The following is an 18,546-nucleotide window of genomic DNA, read 5'->3' as shown; positions in this document are numbered from 1 at the left end:
CAAGGTTATTTCTTGTGGCCTTTTCTTTTCAAAATACTACCTAACATGGTAATCTTATCAAGTTTCATGGATTTATTTAATATCTTTATGTTGATGATTCTGAAATCTACCTATACTACCTCCAAATCTTTGCTGACCTTCAATTTTATATCTCCAACAGCCTTTCAGCCTTCTCAAAACGCATGTCCAGTAAACATCTGTTATTCAGTATGTCCAAAATTCATTTTCTTTCTCTCTAAACTCTCACTCCCACCTACCATCTATCATTGTAGAGGGTAATACAATTCTCCTAGTCCCTCAGGTTTGCAGCATAGGATTCAACCTCAGTTCCTCACTATCTCTCAACCTTCATAATCAAACCATTGCCAAGACCTGTTGATTTTACCTTTTCAGCATCTCTCAAATACACTTCCTTCCCTTCCCTGAAACTGCCATGTCTGGTGCAGACCCTTATCACATCATGTCTTGATTATTCCAAAAATTTGTTGGTGGGTCAGCCTGCCTCAAGTCCCTCCCTTCTCCAAACCATCCTCAATTCAGCCACTAAAAGTGAAATATCTAAAGATTAAAAATGAAATCACAGGAAATACTAATTAGTCTAACATTAATTGGGACCTCACTAGCTTTAGTATTAAGTTTAAAGCAAGAAAATAGTCCAATTACAATAGAGAATTCAAGGAAAAAGCAGTTAAAAACCAAACCTTTTTAACTTTATTGGAGAAATCCTGTTAAATATGAAAGTACAATGAAAATTTAAGGGCAGTAGAAATTCTGAATAATACAATTTGATGGAAAAATCTACTACATGAGAATTTTCCATGTTCTAAATGCTAGTCTGGACAGGAGATTAGTTCTTCTTTCTCAGGAAAAAAGTCTAAATCTGATTTCTAAAGAGGAAGAAAATTTATCCCATAGTTTCCAATATTACCTGAAATCTGAGCCTACTCTCTTTCCATTTTCTGGCTCTCCTGGATCTGGGCATAAGTTCGATGCTGTTTTAATACCTCCCTCATTTACTGCAAAACAGAAAGAGGAAACAAAAGAAAATGGTACAAGATTAGGAAATCAAGACATACAAGAGTTTAAAAATTCAAAGAGGGAAGTACTTGTACACTTTATTACAACAAAGCAATACAATATGAATAGAATCTTTTAATTAGGTTTCATTGTTATAGCTTACACAATTAATTTTTCTCTTAATGATAATCTATGAGGTAAAAACAGTTTATATTCTCCTAAGTCATTTCTATTTTTATAAGGCCAATTGAGTCATGATAAAAAATGATCATGTTGACACATTATACTTTGTAAAATCTTTACCAAATGCCAACAGCAGTAGAATGCTCATTTCCCAAATACCAATGTGGTTTTCATTTAATAGTGGCAGCAAAGAGAAATATCATCACCACCTTGTTTGAAAGTTTCAAAAGAGCTACACTATCTCCAACATGGTGGGAAAAGCTGCACAAAGTTATAATGATCATAAAACACAGCATTGATGTTCTCATGATTGATTTTATTTAGTACAGCACCAAAGCAAATCATCTGATCTCTCAATGTAAATGATAAAGCAATGACATAAATTAACATGAGGATTACATGAATTATGATATAAAGATTGAAATGCAAAGCACAAGAAACCAACAAGAAAAGAGTAGTAAAAACATCCTTGGATTGAGAAACATAATATATTTAATCTATTCTGACCCCAGACACTCAATAGCTACATGATTTTGAGAAAACTTATGCAACTTCTCTATTTTTCAGTTTCCTTATTTGTGGAAAAAAAAAACAAACAAAAACAATAAAAAAATGAGGGTGTGTGATCTCTATTGCCCCTTCCAACCCTGAAATTCAGTCATAGACTGCCTAAGTGGAAGCTCCCTTTTCTGACTGTTCATTCACATTTCCTTCTTATCTATGTACATTAGCTTGGAGTTTCCTATAGCCCTACTACCTCATACAGTTTCTCTTCCATTGTATCCTTGTTTCATTACTTTTAAAAACTGCCCATAATAATATTAGATCTTTTTTTCTCTTCTGGTCATTCTAGCTTCTAGCAGTAATGTAAATCTAGCTCTCCCTAAAAGATACTGCATCTCTGGATACCTTCTATAATACTGGATGTTTCTTCACTCATCATGGCCCAACATTCATGTTCACACACACACAGTGTCAGGAGTAGGAGAAGATACGTTGTTTTTTTTTCTCATTACTGTCAGTTACATACCCTCCTCCTATATCAATTACTCTTCTTTGAAGTTCATTCTCTCTGTCTCTCTGACTCATTCTCTGTCTGTCTGTCTCTCTCATTTTCCTTCTCATATATCACTTTATCCATATCCAATACTTGACTTTTTTCATGGAATTCATTGACTGGCTCAAATTCTTCATTTCCACCCTAATTCATTCTTATCCTTATCTTAAATCTACTTGTTGATATCCTCTCAATAATTCTTCATAATTCTCCTGATCTATATATCTTGGCATTGTTTATAGATGGAAATGATCATATTTTGGACTTGTGCAGATGGAAAATTTGCAACACCTGAACTACGTTCCCAGTATCCTTTTAAGTTATGTCCTCATTTTATGTAAGGATGCTTAGGAGATAAATTTGGCTGAGACCCACACTGCAAGGCTCTTTTTTCGAGCTTGTGCTTTTTGGTAAAGGGCTGTAGCTGTGAGTCTCTTGTCTCTCTTTGCTCTGCTCGCTTGACTGAAAGGACCTTTTTTCTTTTCCCTCTATTTTGATTTACTATTAAAAAATCCTATATATTTTTAAATACTAGGAGTATTTATTCATTTTTACTCCTACAGACTTCATCACACACAAGTGCTCATCTTTATAGTGAATAACTGAAATCCCTCTAATTGGTCCTACTCACTTTTCTCCCAGCTCTATGTCTTATCCCTCCTAAAGGCAGCTATTCTCCGTCCTTCCTGAAATCTCCAGACACTTGAGACCTTGTTTTTCTGATTCATCACACTTCTACTATCACTATCTAACTTTTAAAATCTTTATCTTATAGTTAACCAGTTAAACATGATGTTCCCTTTTATTAACTCTTTTGACCTATCAGTCTCTCAAAGCTTGTTCTTTTTCATGACCTCAACTCTACAATATATGCCATCAATTCTCCAATATTACTGAACACTATACACTTTTCCAATAAGTCTTACAACCATGATGACTAAGTCTACAAAGTTATTTCATGCAGTCTCTACTGGGAATTCACTACCGCCAATCCTTGTATTCTCCTTGATTGACTCCATATAATATGGTACATAGCATCTCTTTTCTTCTCAAACTTCTCAGATAACCATCTCCACTTCCCTCATAACAGAATTCTTTGACTTCATATTCCATGCAAGAAAAAAAATAATGTGAAAGCATTTAACCTGGGGTCCTTTTTTCCCTTCAGTTCCACATTTTGAATCATCTCATATTTTCCTGATATACCCAAGGATTAGAACCTTTTATCTTTCTCCCCTTGATCTCCTGATGATTATTCAGATCCCATGGATTTATCTATTGTTTCTATGTATATGGCTCTAAAATCTACCCTCATCTGTCTCCTTAGCTTTCTTCCCACATTTTCAATGACCTTCTACACACTTCCATCTCAAAGTGCCATAGGTGTCTCAAATTGAACACAGCTAAAATATAACTTATCTTTCATCCAAAACTCATTTTCTCTTGTCTTTGACCTTCCTTTAAAGGACACCGCTATTGTTCTAGGCACTGAAGTTAATAACCCTAATAGTTGCCATCTTTTGTTCATTACTCTTATTTATTCACTGAATATTAAATCCATTTCTATGTGTTGGTCATTCTTCCACCATAGTATCTTTCTCGTGATTATCTTTTTCTCCACGTTAACATTAATTCCTTAGTATAGGCCTTCATCACCTCTTGCTTAGAAAGTTGAAAAATTCCTAGTTCTTTTCTCTACCTCAAGCTTCTCCACTTTTCAATCTATTTCTTAAACAACTAGCCTTTTGATATTCTTAAAGAACAGGTCTGAAGATATCATTTCCTTGCTTAAAAAGATTAAGTGGCTATTAAATTTTGAGGTAAATACAGTTATATTTTTAGAATCTGTTTTCATTATTTTACTCCAATCAATCTTCATATTCTGTTTTTATATCACTGCTGCTCCTTCATAAACTCTCCATTCCAACCAAACTTGCCTTCTTGCTTTTATTCATAAATGATATTATTTCTCACATAGTTGTCTTGGAATAGATTTTTCACATACTTTGAATATTCTCTCTCATATTATTCCTTTCCTTTCTTCAAAGATAACCTACTTGAAGAGGCCATTTCTTTAAAAAGAAATTAAATGTTTGTTACATTTTGCACTTATTAGGACTCCTTAACTCTAAATCATTTTGTATTTCATCTATGTAGATCTTGTTTTTGATTATATGCATACAAGGCATATTCTTTAAGTAAATTTTTTCTTGAGAACAGGTACTGCCTCATCTTTGTCCTTGTATATTCTAGCATGATTCTTGGCAAATAATTGATATTTCTAAATGTATAATAAATGAAGGATAGCATTTCTATGACTGAAAATGAATTCAATGTTCTACTCAATGTTCTACTACTCTGTTTCTCGTTGAAGGTTTCTAGTGGGTACTAGAAACTCCATTGAACAGCATGACCTCAATTAACTTTCCTTTCTCAGCTAGCTACAAACTAGATTCCATCACTACTATGCTTTTGAAACTATTATCTCAGGTATCTCAATGGCATCCTTATTGCCATATCTAATGTATTTTTCTTTTGTCATTCTTCTTGACCTATATGTTGACTTCCACACTGCTGTATTTGCTAACTCATTATGCTTGTTCTTTCTGTTGTTGTTTTTATTGATATTGGCTTTCTTTTATTTTCTCTGCTCACACTGTGACTATTCCACAAGACTCAATTCCTGACCTTATGCTCTTTTATCTGGGGAAAGCTCGTTTATTTTCTTAAATTGAATGATCATCTCTATGCTAATGTACCTCCCAGAAATCTCTATCTCCAGAATTCCTTTTTTATACTGCCAACTTGCCAATTGACTATTTCTACTAGGCATCCCTTCATCATCTCTGATTTCAACGTGGCTAAAAATGAATTTATTATTAATAGTATCTGGCACTACTGTTAATAAATGCTATATCAATATGTCATATATCTATGTTCCCTCTTTGTTTCCTTATTCCTTCTCTCTCTCTCTTTCTCTCTCTCTCTCAACCTATCTCTCTCTCTCTATTTCTTTTGTGATTATGTCACTCATTCTAATTTATCACCTCCTTTTAAAATAGTCTACTTAACCTTTTATTGGCCATGAGTCACTTTGGCTGTTTGGTGAGCTCTATGGATGCCCTCTCAGAATGTTGTTAAATGCAAAAAAAGTATCAGAAAACATTATAATAGAAATAAAATACAGATGCTTAGCAAGGAATCCAATTATAATGAAATACAGATATCAAAATATGAAAAAGAAACAAAGAAAAAAGAAAACAGACCTCAGGGCAAAAACTTCTACTCTAAGACAAACTTTTCCAAAACCCTGCTTTCATCTTGTTCTTTTCCTCAAAATCTTTCCAAATCTCCCATTTATTGAGAATCACAGACTCCAAGAGTTCAAAGATTCTTTGCTAATTGTTGCAAGTGAGGAAAAAGGAAGCTCATAAAAGAGAAATGTTTTGTCCAAGATCACACAGATAGTGAGCGGCAGCGGCATGATAACTTAGTAGTGACTGAAGTCTAATAGATACACTATTTAAATTTCATTGTCACTATTCTCTATTTATCAAATTATTCCTCCTCGCTTTATCTTTCAAGATTCACCATAATCTTGCTTTATAGGATGATAGGTTTATATGTTAAGATAGAAAGCACTTTAGAGGCAATTTAGTCCTAACCTTTTTTTTAACAGATTAGGAAACAGAGTCTGATAGTCTAAATGACTTGTCCAAGGTCCCACATATAACATTTTTCTAAAGTAGGGTTTGAATCTGGGTCTTTGAAACTTATCCCTTCTAATTTCCAAAATGATTTGGTCTATTCTATGTAAATACATTCATATTCATTTTTCCCATTCATATGCCTCACTCAACTCAACTTCTATTCAGTCCTCCTACTTCTTTCACAAAATGTTCTTCATATGGAGGAGTTGAGTAACAAAGGAGGGAAATGTAGTCTTGTAACTTGGACATACTTCATGATACACTGAAAGTATCATCCTGTATACTAACTTTTTTACAGAATTTAATTATTTATTTATAAGTTTTATTTTTACATTATCTTAATTCACTAAGATATATCCATTACCCTTCCTGACTTGGAAAAGTTATTTTTTCCTTGATATTTAAGGTAATTTTGGAGTACCATAGCAGTCTTTATGACAAATTTCCTTTCCACTCAGAGATATAATTTAAAAAGAATGTGATATTTTCTAAACTACTTATCTACACTATAGTATATGTTATACTTAATAACATCATTAAACCTGTGACTGTTTGGTAGTAGAAGATAGTTGCCCTAGAAAACATGGATTATTCTTTCTTATTTATAGCATCATATTTTGGAACTCTTTGTTTCCTCATTCCTTACAGAATCCTAGGACAATCCTCATTGACTCATTACTAGTTTATTACAATAACGTTCTAGTTGATCTCCCTTACTCAGGTTTTTTCCACTCTAATCCACGTTTTATTCAGTCGTCAAAGTGCTTTTCTGAAAGCACAGATCTGATCATGTTAACTTTTAATTCAGTAAATTCTAATGGCTCCCTATTATTATATCCAGTGTCAAATATAAAATGTGCCTTTTTCATTGAAAGTCTTTCATGATTTGACCTCTTCTTATCTTTCCAGTCTTTTTCATATTCTTCTTCTCTACATACTCTAAGAGTCAGATACAGTTGCCTACTTGCTTTTCCTGAAATACAACACAGTATAAAACAAATCTTTGCCTCTTCACTAACTATCCCTTTACATTAAAGATTCCCTCCTCATCTCTGCTTGGATCAAATCTCACCTACTGCAGGGGGTCTTTCATAGTCCTGACTCTTCTGTCCCCTTTCTGTTCCTCAACTTCTAGGAATGTAAATTCCTTTAGGGTATTGATTGGTTTTCTGTCTTTCTAGGAATTCCTAGTGTTTCTACTAGTGCCTAGCACATAGTAAATACAGAAAAAATGTTTGTTGATTTGCTATTAATTTGAAGGTAAGTGTTACTTTTTCCCACAAAACAACCTGATTCAACAAACAATCTCATTCTTAATATAAACAAGGCAGTGTCTTAGGTAATATGGATAATATGCATACATATATAATCATATCTATATAACATTTACATATCATATGTATATATTTATATTACACATAGTATGTGTATATTATCCATAACACCTAAGCCATGACTTTGTATATAATAAGAATTCAATTACACATACATATATTTGCATGTGTATATCTATTTATAATTCTCTATCTTCATCCTAAAAGAGATTATAATCTATTGAGAGGCAACATAGTATATTGGCAGGAATATTAAATGGACTTGGGTTCAAATGTAGACTTTGCTATTTACTGTTTATGTGATCTTGAAGAAGGTACTTGGCCTTTGATGACCTCAGTTTCTTCATCTACAAAATGACTAATTTGTACATAATAATCACTGAAATGCCTTTCTACCTGAAATCTATGTGTTTTATTCACCTGTGTAACCACTGTAGTCACCAGTAGGCTCAATAGGAAATGCTCCATAAATATGGAAAGATGATTAGAATCTTTGAGGTTTCTTCAAAATTCAATGTAAGTACCATTTTGTGGACTATAATCCCTAGGCTCTCAAGACAATACCTTCTCTTTTAAGTTACTTCATATACATTTTATGGTGTGTTTGTATGTGTGTGTGTGTGTGTGTGTGCACATGTTTTGTCCCCATTTGTCCCTATTATATTATTATATTTTAAATGTCTCCAGAGCTGTTATTTGTCTTTTTCTTCCCTATCTCCCATATCTAAACATAATGCCTTCTCATAATAGTTTAACAAATGCTTGTTCATTGATTGAGTTCAAACTATATTTTTGTTAAATGATTTCTGTTCATGATAGTCAAAAGTATAGATAAATTACTATTAATTATAATATTTAATTTTCTTCTTTAGCTATCATGTATCAAAACAAACTTGAATTCTTGTTTATACTATTCTATGTTTAGAAAATTTAATTTGAAAGTTCTTTGGTTGAAATTCTGGAGTATATACAGCTTCCTTATTGGCCAATCATTTATTTAAGTAGTTAGTATTTTTGGAATGTTTTACACAACTTAGTGAAAGCCTTAGTTTAGAGTAAATGCCAATGTTAAGACTTTTTATTACTCCATAGTATTTTCAAATATCTATAATTTCAATCATCAGGAATGTTTTTATATATAAATCCCCTTCTTTTTGATTTTAGAATCATTACTATGGAAAACATTTAAATTATAAAATATAGTGGGAAAACCTGCATTAAATTCAATATTTTAAAAAAGAAAAATGCTAATGAAAACTCTAAAAATTAAGTTAATAAATGCAGTATTTCTTATATCATTTCTCTTATTACCAATATTTAAGTTTATGACAATGTTAGCCATTACAGCTGAATAAAATGTTATTAAGTCAACCAATTATTTTCACTGTATGAGGAGGGACAGAAAGTTTTGGCAAATTTTCCTCTTGTCTATTTTCTAAATCTGGAACAATGGTGGATGTATTTTAGAAGCTATGGGAAATTCACCTCTTTCTCTTTTTCCTTTGGTTACTTCATTTTTCTTCTGCTATTTAGAAAGTACAATTTTTCTTTTTAATCTCTGTCTCTTTGCTGTCTGAGTTCAACATTGGAGGTGATCAGTTGTGTACATTTGTGAATGGCTAGTGGAGAAAAAGAGAATTAGGGAAACCAGAATTTCTTCCATATACATCCCAAGAGGACTTAACATTAAACAGCAGAATCCATAATTTTATTCAGCAAATTCTCCTTCCTTTCTTATTTAAGATAAACTTCATTTTCTATCAACAATATAATGTTTGCTTATCTCCCAATTTTAATTCATCCCTTTTAGAGAAGCACATAAAATTAAAAAGGGTTCTATTTAAGGAGGTAGGTAGCAAAGTTTTCAGTGGGAATCGATGTAACTAGCTTCATTTTAAGATTGTTTCTAGCATTCTCTGTATTCTATTTTATTTTTCTCCTTGCTAAGAAGAGGTAATATTACAGGAAGAAAAGCCTGGTGTTTGAGAGAGGGAGGGATGATGAACAAATATGTTATTATTATAGATAATATTCCTTTTAGAAGCACAGATAATAGAGTTGTCTATACTGCAGAGAAACTGTATTATTAAAAATGCATTTGTTTAAGAAAAACAGAATTCAGAAGTCCAATAAGAACATAAAATATTTAACTAATATGTTGCCTACAAGTTAAAGGAAGTGTGAAATTTTATGTCTATTTAGGATGAGGTACATAAATTATACATAATTAAGTGTTACCTCAAAAACTTATGAATGAAAAATCATCTTTCATTCAAGAGTTTATAGACTGAAATATTTTAAAATGAAATGTCAAATAATGTGGAACTACTATTTTGTATCTTTAAAATCTATCTGCATAATTTTATTGGTCTAGTTGAAATGGAAAACATTTTTATGTACGTTATGTACAAATGCAGTTAAAATAAAAAATAAAAATGCCATGTTTGGATATTTAGAAGTTAAAAGAAAAAATTGACTAAACTCAAAATTGCCTTAGCATTATGGTAATAATGATAATAAAAGCATTAAGTATCTGAGAAGGTTCATTCAACAAAAAATAAAACAGAAATGCTAAAATGCATTATCACAATTTAACATTAATTCAAATGATTTATTCTATTTAGAATAATCTCTAATAATTTTATGCTTCATATATTAATAAAGATCTAATTTTCTTCTGTTTTATATGTAATGTGGGTGTAAGATACAACTGACTCCTATGTAATTTATTTTCTCTATAACTTGGATCTAGATTTTTATTTAAAAAAATCAGGAGATTATCTTCATGATATCCTTATAAGGTCTTTAAGCATGTAAGAGGTACAGGTACCTCTACTAATTTAACATGTGTTATGTTAGAGAAACAAAGCAAGAATGAATGATTAAAACACCATTTTATATATCTAAGACCAGCTGAACTTTATATAACCTTATAATTTAGGACACAGAAAATAATTTCATATATGAATAGAAAAGTTCTGCCAATATTTTCCCATTGAGGCAATTGTATTTGCTTCAAATTAAAAATATATATTTATACAGTGAGGCTGAAATTATATCCTTTGGATAAAGTACCTATGATTTTGAGATTCTGACTACATTAATGTACTAAAAGATGTCATCAGAGTTTATATGGAAGAAACATTTAATTATACATTCTATTCAGACATTTAATTGCTTATTACTGGTGAGAAAGTATCTCTATCAAACAGGACATCAATGAAAAAATAGAATCCATGCTAGTATGATAATGGCAATTATTCTTTTTATTCTGGAAATGATGTTAGTTCAATTTTGCATATATTTTAAAAGTTCATTCCTTAACAAGAAAACTTAGTGTTAAGACTAAATTCAATTGGCTGTACCTAACTGCTTTGAAAATGGCCATTCATCAGTCAAGTATCCCAATTGTTGATATGCTTTTTAGATTTTCAAGTCTAGTTGAAATGTCAGACAATTTTATGTAATAATAATATTTTAGTAGACATTACTAACTTTCTTTTAAAATTGTTACTAAGAATCTATTTATTATCCATCTGTTCTTTAGATAAGGGTTGGATCACCTAATCTCTTCCCTTTGAAGAAGCTCCCTTCCATTTCATTTATTTTCTGATATATATATATATATATGTATGTATGTATGTATGTATGTATGTATGTATGTATGTATGTATAATACCCTCAAAGTTATTCAGTGATTTGTGCAGTTGGCATCTCCTATACACAGTCTTTTATAATTTATCCTTCCAACAAACAACCTGGCCTTTTCTCCCCACCATGCTCCCCATTTTGAAATTGTTTTGTATAATACATTTTTAAATATCTGCATGTATGTTGCTTCTCTCCAGTAGAATCTAAGTCCCTGTTTCTTTTTGGGCCTTTTTATTGTCGGTTGTTGTATGGTGTCTTGTAGATAGTTGGTCTTTTTATGCATATTTGCTGAAATGAATTTGAATACTTTTATAGGAAAATTAAATTATTCTTTTTAATTGACATATTAACTAAAAATGAAGACTGTTACTTATCTTTTCCTACATGGAGAGTGTTCATTAATTTAAAGGGTTTTATCTAGAAAAAATATAATTCCTGCATTGGAAACTTGAAAATTGTAGATGGAAATGGAATAAAAATACAAATTCCCAAGGAAGATCCCTATAGACATACTTCTAAGTCAAGAACCTGATTAAAGACCTGGCAAAATGAGGGCTCAAGTCACATTTTGTTATTTTTAAATAGCAATGAGAGTTAGCAGATACACATCTTAAAATGGGTATCTTCTTCCAATTCAGTAAATGTAATCCACATTTCTTTTTAAACTTTTCAATGATTCATATATTTAGTATTTGCCATGCATGTTATAGAATGATTAATAGAGTTATTCTGAAATACACATACAGTTCAAAACACACACAACACAGACAGCACAGACTTCACTCTTGCACTAGAGAAAGTAACAAAAAGAAGTACACTCACAGATAGAAAACTTGTTGCTGTTGTCTTTCCCTGGAAACAATTTAAATCCTCTAGATTTAAAATCTATGGCCTTTTTCACTAGTTAAGAAAACAAACAAAAACATGTATCAGGAAATACATTTTAAAAGATGAAATTCAAGTTAACAAATTTTGTTAGCGTGGAAGTATGTAAGTTAAAAAGACAACTTTCAAAACTCCTGGCATTGACCACCATGGGAAAAGTAGCAAAATAATGACCTTTAAAGAAAAAAAAAGCACTCTAAGAGGATTGTGAATATGATATGCATGAAAAGAAGTTCCTACGTAAAAATAATTTGTTTGGCACTATGCTGGGTGTTGTATTTAAGAGCAAATAATGGCAATTGTTTCCAATTTAACATTATAATCTGTCCCAAAATGAGTGGAAACCAAATAAACAAGAATACATGATTGAATTTTTATGCAGCTAACTTTGGGGAAAATATTAAATCCTCCCTAAAAACCTAATGATGTTGTTCAATATTTTCCCATTATTAAACATGATTTAATTCAAATAGTACTTCACACAGCCCTGACAATAGAAAGAATCATGTGATATTTATATTTCTAAACTAACTTCTCAATGCTTTATAGTCTATCATTTCTATTGACATAGAAAAGTGAGGTACACTATTTTAAAGGGTAAACTGAAACATTTTCAGAGCAAGCATTCTACATTTCTACACAGAAATTATCCTACCTGGACACACCAACCAAGTGATCGATATATTTCTAATTTTGCTTTAAGTGCTTTATTAAAACAAACTCAGCAATTTAAGAAAAATAATGGGAGCACTTCAAGGAAACAAATAAGTCATATTTTTTAAACTAACAAAATATGACCCTAAAGGTAGCCTCCTAATAATAATAATAAAACCTTAAAGCTTTAAGAAGAATTCCTTTAAGGAACTTAAATTTGTAAAAAAAAAAAAAGGGTATTTAATTCTCTGTATGTCATTTTTTGAAACATTGTTTTTTTAGTTTCTTCAGGTGCAAAACCATTATCTATCATTGACCTGACCTACCATGAATCAGGGTGAAAAATTTAGTTGAAATAAAATATCATGAATAAAATTACAAAGGTTGAATTTAACCTGTATGGTTAAAGAAAAAAGTTAAACTTAAAGCTCTTCCATATTGATTTTGAAAATGCAAAGTGTATTCATTATAAATTAGTACCCTAGTAAGATCAGGTAACTTGGTAATTACTTTGATCTACCTTTTGAGGTAACTAAATTATGTTTCTTTATAATATTCTAAAATTGATTTTGTCCTTTTGCCAATTAGCTAATATTACGGAACACATTTCAGACAGGAGTGACAGACAAATAATTGTGAAGATAGATAATTTAAATTATATTTCTAAAAGTTAAGAAAAATTAGCAAAAACAAGCAAATGGATTAAAATCCAAAGAATGGTGTTGTTTGGCGGAAAGAATATATTGGAAGATGCAAGTTTGGTGTCCTACTTTGAGCTCTTCTCTACAATTCAAATATGTAAACATTAGAAGAGTCATCATCTCTCAATTTTATATTTCATATGCAAAATGATAACATTTTTCTTTAACCTAGAAACATTAGTGACTTTTAAGGTCATTGCTCTTAAAAATCTGGAAATCTTATGTATATTCCGTTTACTGGTTAGATTTTAGTTGGTTATAATAATCCCCAAAGAGCTCTTTCTCCTTTAAAATGAGAGTTTACCATTAATTTTTAAATGATCTTAGTCTTATTAATTTTTCTTTAGAATTTATGCCATGATATTTTTCATAGCAATTCAATTTCTTAAAAGGTGTTTTGTAAATTATCCCACAACTCCTCTTAGAGATAATGTACATATGGAAAGTCTCCTTATTCCTCCTCTTCATAATGGATTATGACTTTTAAATAACAACTCTGAGAAATGTATGGCTGTTTTAACACATAGTTGAATTTTTTAAGGGAAGACTAGAAAAAAATAACTGGAAGGAATGCAAGCATAAAGAAGAAAGTAGAACAGTAAAGAAGAAAATTCTGTAAAATATTAACCTGACAGCTATGAAGAAGAATTTTTTCTTTTCCATAAAGAAATGATATCTCTATCTATAGAAATGAACAGAGAATCTTTGTGCACAGCATATGTGTGTACACTGGGTAAAGATGGAGTTAGGATAATATCAGTAGATAGGACAGATTGGTGAATGGGAGTATAAACTGGGCACCATGCAATAATTTTCTTTGTTGTTAATTCCTGCTTCAGATATTAGCCTCCTATTGGTCTTTTCCTGATAATGTGTATGTATTATTTGGCATAGAAATATAAATTTTTTTAGAAGATTGTATACATCCAAATTAAAATTCCAATGATTTCTCAGTAAGAAAATAAATATGACATAAGAACTTGAAAGACCATTTCAGGATTGGAGTTCAAATGCAGGAAAAAATATAACATTTTCCAATAAACATTTAAAGCAATTTTTTAGAAAATTACCAAAAGAAATTTTTGGTATTTGGTATAAAATTACCAAAAGAAAAACAGCTTATGAAATGAGAAAAATCTTGTAAAATTGATTTATAAAATAAAAAAGATGTAAAAACACAAGGCAGAAATAGGATGTACCAATCAGAAAGGATAACCTATTATATGTATGTATTGGTACATATGAAATATTAAAACCCAATAATTCTTATTAATTATAGTTTATAAAATGTCTTTGTAAAACTGGACATCAGATATTCAAACTTTAATTGTTCATTTAACTCTCCTACACTTCATACTAAAAAGGCTACACAGTTGGTTAGTAGAATGAAATTTGGCTTGAAAGTAGGCTCTGTTTCATTCTTTTGCCTTTGTATCTCCAACACCTGGAATGGGGCCTTAAAACTTAAAAGGTAGGCACTTACTAAATATACCTGAGATCTCTAAGTCTCTGAGATCTAAAATAGGGGTAGGGAGGAGGTAACAATATTTATGCTCCTTACTTTATAGGGTTATACTGAAGACTACTTTGAATAATAGATTTACAATCACTATGTAGTTTCTAGCAGTTGTTATTTGCATTACAATTAGTAGAATTATCATTAGATAGAGTACTGAAGGAATACTCAAAAAACTGTGGGTTGTACTCCTGCCTCTGCACTTACTAGCCAGGTAACCATGGGCAAATCTACTCCTTTGAGATTCAATTACCCTAATAGAATGACAATTCAATTTAAATTTAAAAATAACAATTTTCAACCTTGATTATATTGATATTATTTTGAGTTAAGATACACAAATATATTTCTTAAATACAAATACAAAAATATATTTAGATATCTATTACCTTGATTATGATTCAAATATTAAATGTATTTGTATTATCAGATGTTTTATAGTTGTTTCCTATTTATATTTTACTATATTCATTTACTATATTCATTTTACTACAGGGGTTTCCTATTTATACTTTACAAGTTTGTTTTATTGTTACATTTCAAATCCCAAAAGCAGGAACCTAGGTTTGACCAACACTTTTCTCATTTTGGCATGGGAAAAGATATATAAGTCAACAAAAGATTGTTCTTTATAAACGAAAATTAATTTATATTTGTTCTAAATGTCACTCCTGATAAACAGAAAATCATGTAGTCTCTATGGAGTACGAGGCCTATAATTCTAGTTTCATCTACATTCTTAAAATATAGGGATTAATATTGGATTCATCACTTCATTAACATAGAAAACTGTTCTGCCAATGCATGCCCATACCTCTGTAACTAATATAGTCTTACAGAATTACCTAGAGCATTAAGAAGGTTAGTAACTTATTCAGGGTCACAAAGATGATATACGCCAGAGATCGGATTTGAATTAAGGTCTTTTTGACTTTTAGGTCAGGTCTTTGCTCCAAGTTACCTCTATTCTCAAGAGAAGTAAAGTAAAATAAAAGGCAGCATCATACTATAGAGACAAGAATGATGAACTGAGAACATGGAGTTCTGAGAGCCAGTTGTATGCCTGCCACTTATAATGCAATCACTGTAATAAGAGAAGATACAAACAAATCCCTACAAGAGATAGTTCATCTCACTTTGGGGATTGACAGTATTGAAGGAGAAAGGAGCACTTGGGCTTAATGTGGAATTTTTCATCAGTTTATGATGACAAGAAAAGTCACTTTATTACGATTTGTAAGATGCCAGTAAATGGTTTTGTAGCATACATTGCATGACATGGAGAAACATCAGTTAATACCAAGATATATATTTTCTGTGGGGCAAGTGAGCTTCTTTGTGCCAAAAAAATTTTCCACTGATCTTTCTTAGTTGGAAGAAAATAGAACTAAGTTGATTCACAACAAGTCAGCCATTGGTTTCTGAGGAAGTGTGTTATATTTCAGGAATGAGAGTCTGAGCCTTTCTAATATACTAGTTTGTCCCTGGCCTACTTTGAGGGCATTTGATGCAGGGTAGACATTATTGATCTTTTGGCTGGTGTGTCATAAAGTCTGTGTTAAATAAAAGCAAAATATAGTGATCTGATGCTTCTGCTTCTGCACACCAGCTTATTTTAAAGTTGTATTATTTATTTCAAATAAGGAAGATATAGTGCTCCCTCTTTCTGTCACCACAAGACATAAGATAAAGATGAAAATAGTGACTCCAAGTAGAACGCACAGAGATGAGAAAGCAGGAGAATGCGTGTAGAGACTAATAGTAGCTTATCTATAATTTTGTGCATGTAAATATGAATATGAACTAGATCAGGGAAAGTAATTCAATGATGGGTTTTAGTTTACTTCATTATAATAAACAATAAAGTAGTGATATCTTGTATTCTTTTCCCTTTCAGTCAGATATGTGATTGGGAAAATGTGGTTTGGTATATAGATCAGTACATGATTGTCTTCTTTGTAGTGTTTTGTGGAAAACAGTATCATTAAGTGATAATGATAACCTTGAATGCTGGTAGATGGGGGATTCCTACATGCTTTTTTGTTGAGTGTACTTGGGTGATTTGAGCTTTACGTTAATAGATTTCCTATTTCATGTGTTGGTATTGATTACAGAAGAGAGATAGATGTGAAAGGGCTAGTCAGCAATTTTTGACATGATAATGAAAGTAGGACTTGAATTATTGGTAGTAGAAATGGCAAAGGACAGGCCAGAAAGACATAGAGTTCAAAATACAGATGCAAAGTCAGAGATAAATTTTTTCAAGAAAAGTATAGATTTAAAGATAGAAGGAACTCTAGAAGCCATTTAGTACAATCACCTTTATTTTATAGATGTGAAAACTCATGCCCAGGAAGATTTGCTGCTTTGCTTTGGGTCAAAAGGGAAGGAATTGAATCCATGTTTCCTGATTTAAATCTAGTGCCCTATTCACAATGCAACTCATTCTATTGTTAAGAATTGAATGTAGGGATGAAGGAAGAATTAAAAATGGTTTGCAGGTTTGGGGACTGTGTTTCGGGAAGAAACTTGATCTCAAAACAGAAGAAAAAGAGAATTCATGAGAAGATCAAGTATAAAAAGATAGGTCCTATGTTGAAAATGTTGAGATTAAGAGGCTAGTGAGATGTCCAGGAAGAAGGGAATAAATGAAATGGAAAATACATCTTATTAATTCCACAATAATAGATATCTGAGAATGTCGGCAAAATGTACTCCTATTTATTTTCATTCAAGTTAATGTTGAAACATGAGTAGTCTCCATAATAATCATCCACTTTAGACTTCTCCTAGGGAAACAAAATTCTCTTTTGTGTAAGGAGAGCCACAGCATGTGCTTGATTGCTCATCTGAGAAAGAAAATGTAGAGATTTGGTATATCAATTCACTGAAAGTTACCACAATAAAAAGCAGACTACTACCCAATTTATAATTTTTTCTTTATAATTAAAACATATGTTAACTGTCTTCGAACTAGAATGGAAGTTCATGGAAAAATTATGCTTTACATTGATTTGCTAAAATGCCAATTTTGTAGAAATAATTTTTGTACCAAAATGTGAATTATATTTGTAAAAGAAGGCTGTCACAAATAGAAAGTTATGTAATAGAAATCATAAAAGCATGCCCTTGCAATTCAATGAGAATTATTTTACAACACATTTTAAAAAAAATAATTTCACAATGAGCTTAAAGGTAAATGATGACTGAATATATAGAGTTACATGAGTAACAAGTAATATGACTGGAGAAATTGAAAAGTATAGCTGATTTTTGGGGAGAGTATGAATAAATGGAGATATATACATAACAGAATCAAAGCAATTTGAAAAAAATAGTGAAATCATATAACTATTGATTTTTAAAATTTGCAAATACTCAATTTTATCTTTAATAAATACAGATTTTAGCTTTAATTTTTATTTCCTACAAAACATTTGAAAGAGCCATATCCATTTTTTGAAGCAAATTGTTTCATTTACCTTTTGAATAGATTATATCTGAGGTATTTAACTGATAGGAATTGAACTTGAAATCTCTTTGTCTAAGTAAATACAATACTTTTGGTTACTTAAGCTTAGATTTCTTAAGTTTTAAAGGTCTCTGTGGTTTTACCTCTATTTTATATTCATATTTAGGTGACAAAGGCAGGTGCAATCACTTTCAATATTGTAGAAGCTGCTATCATAAAATCATTATCATAACATTTTCAATTAAAGTACCAAGTATTTTAATGGAAAATGTTTGTTTTGGTGCATCTTTGTATCCATTTTTTATATATAATTATTTTCTTAATATTTATTAACATTACCTCCTTAGTCAAAAAACCTTAATAATT

General features: G+C 30.9%; 1 protein-coding gene across 7 annotated transcripts in view; it reads right to left on the bottom strand.

The window, feature by feature from the left end:
• Positions 1-18,546, bottom strand: part of CSMD3 (CUB and Sushi multiple domains 3) — a 1,668,414-nt gene that overhangs the window by 1,007,276 nt on the left and 642,592 nt on the right. For 4 of the 7 annotated variants that reach the window (XM_016431868.2, XM_056823169.1, XM_056823170.1 and 1 more), the window contains 2 exons: positions 11,775-11,852; positions 929-1,016 (listed from right to left, as the gene is read on the bottom strand). In XM_016431868.2, the coding sequence (XP_016287354.2) occupies positions 929-1,016; positions 11,775-11,852 (166 nt within the window). The remainder of the gene's footprint in view (positions 1-928; positions 1,017-11,774; positions 11,853-18,546) is intronic. The other 3 variants (XM_056823168.1, XM_056823171.1, XM_056823174.1) reach the window with 1 other exon arrangement.

Source organism: Monodelphis domestica, chromosome 3, assembly GCF_027887165.1.
Source record: "Monodelphis domestica isolate mMonDom1 chromosome 3, mMonDom1.pri, whole genome shotgun sequence".
Taxonomy (NCBI): Eukaryota; Metazoa; Chordata; class Mammalia; order Didelphimorphia; family Didelphidae; genus Monodelphis; species Monodelphis domestica.
The sequence above is the reverse complement of the archived record's forward strand: the minus strand, read 5'-3'. Positions and strand labels throughout refer to the sequence as shown.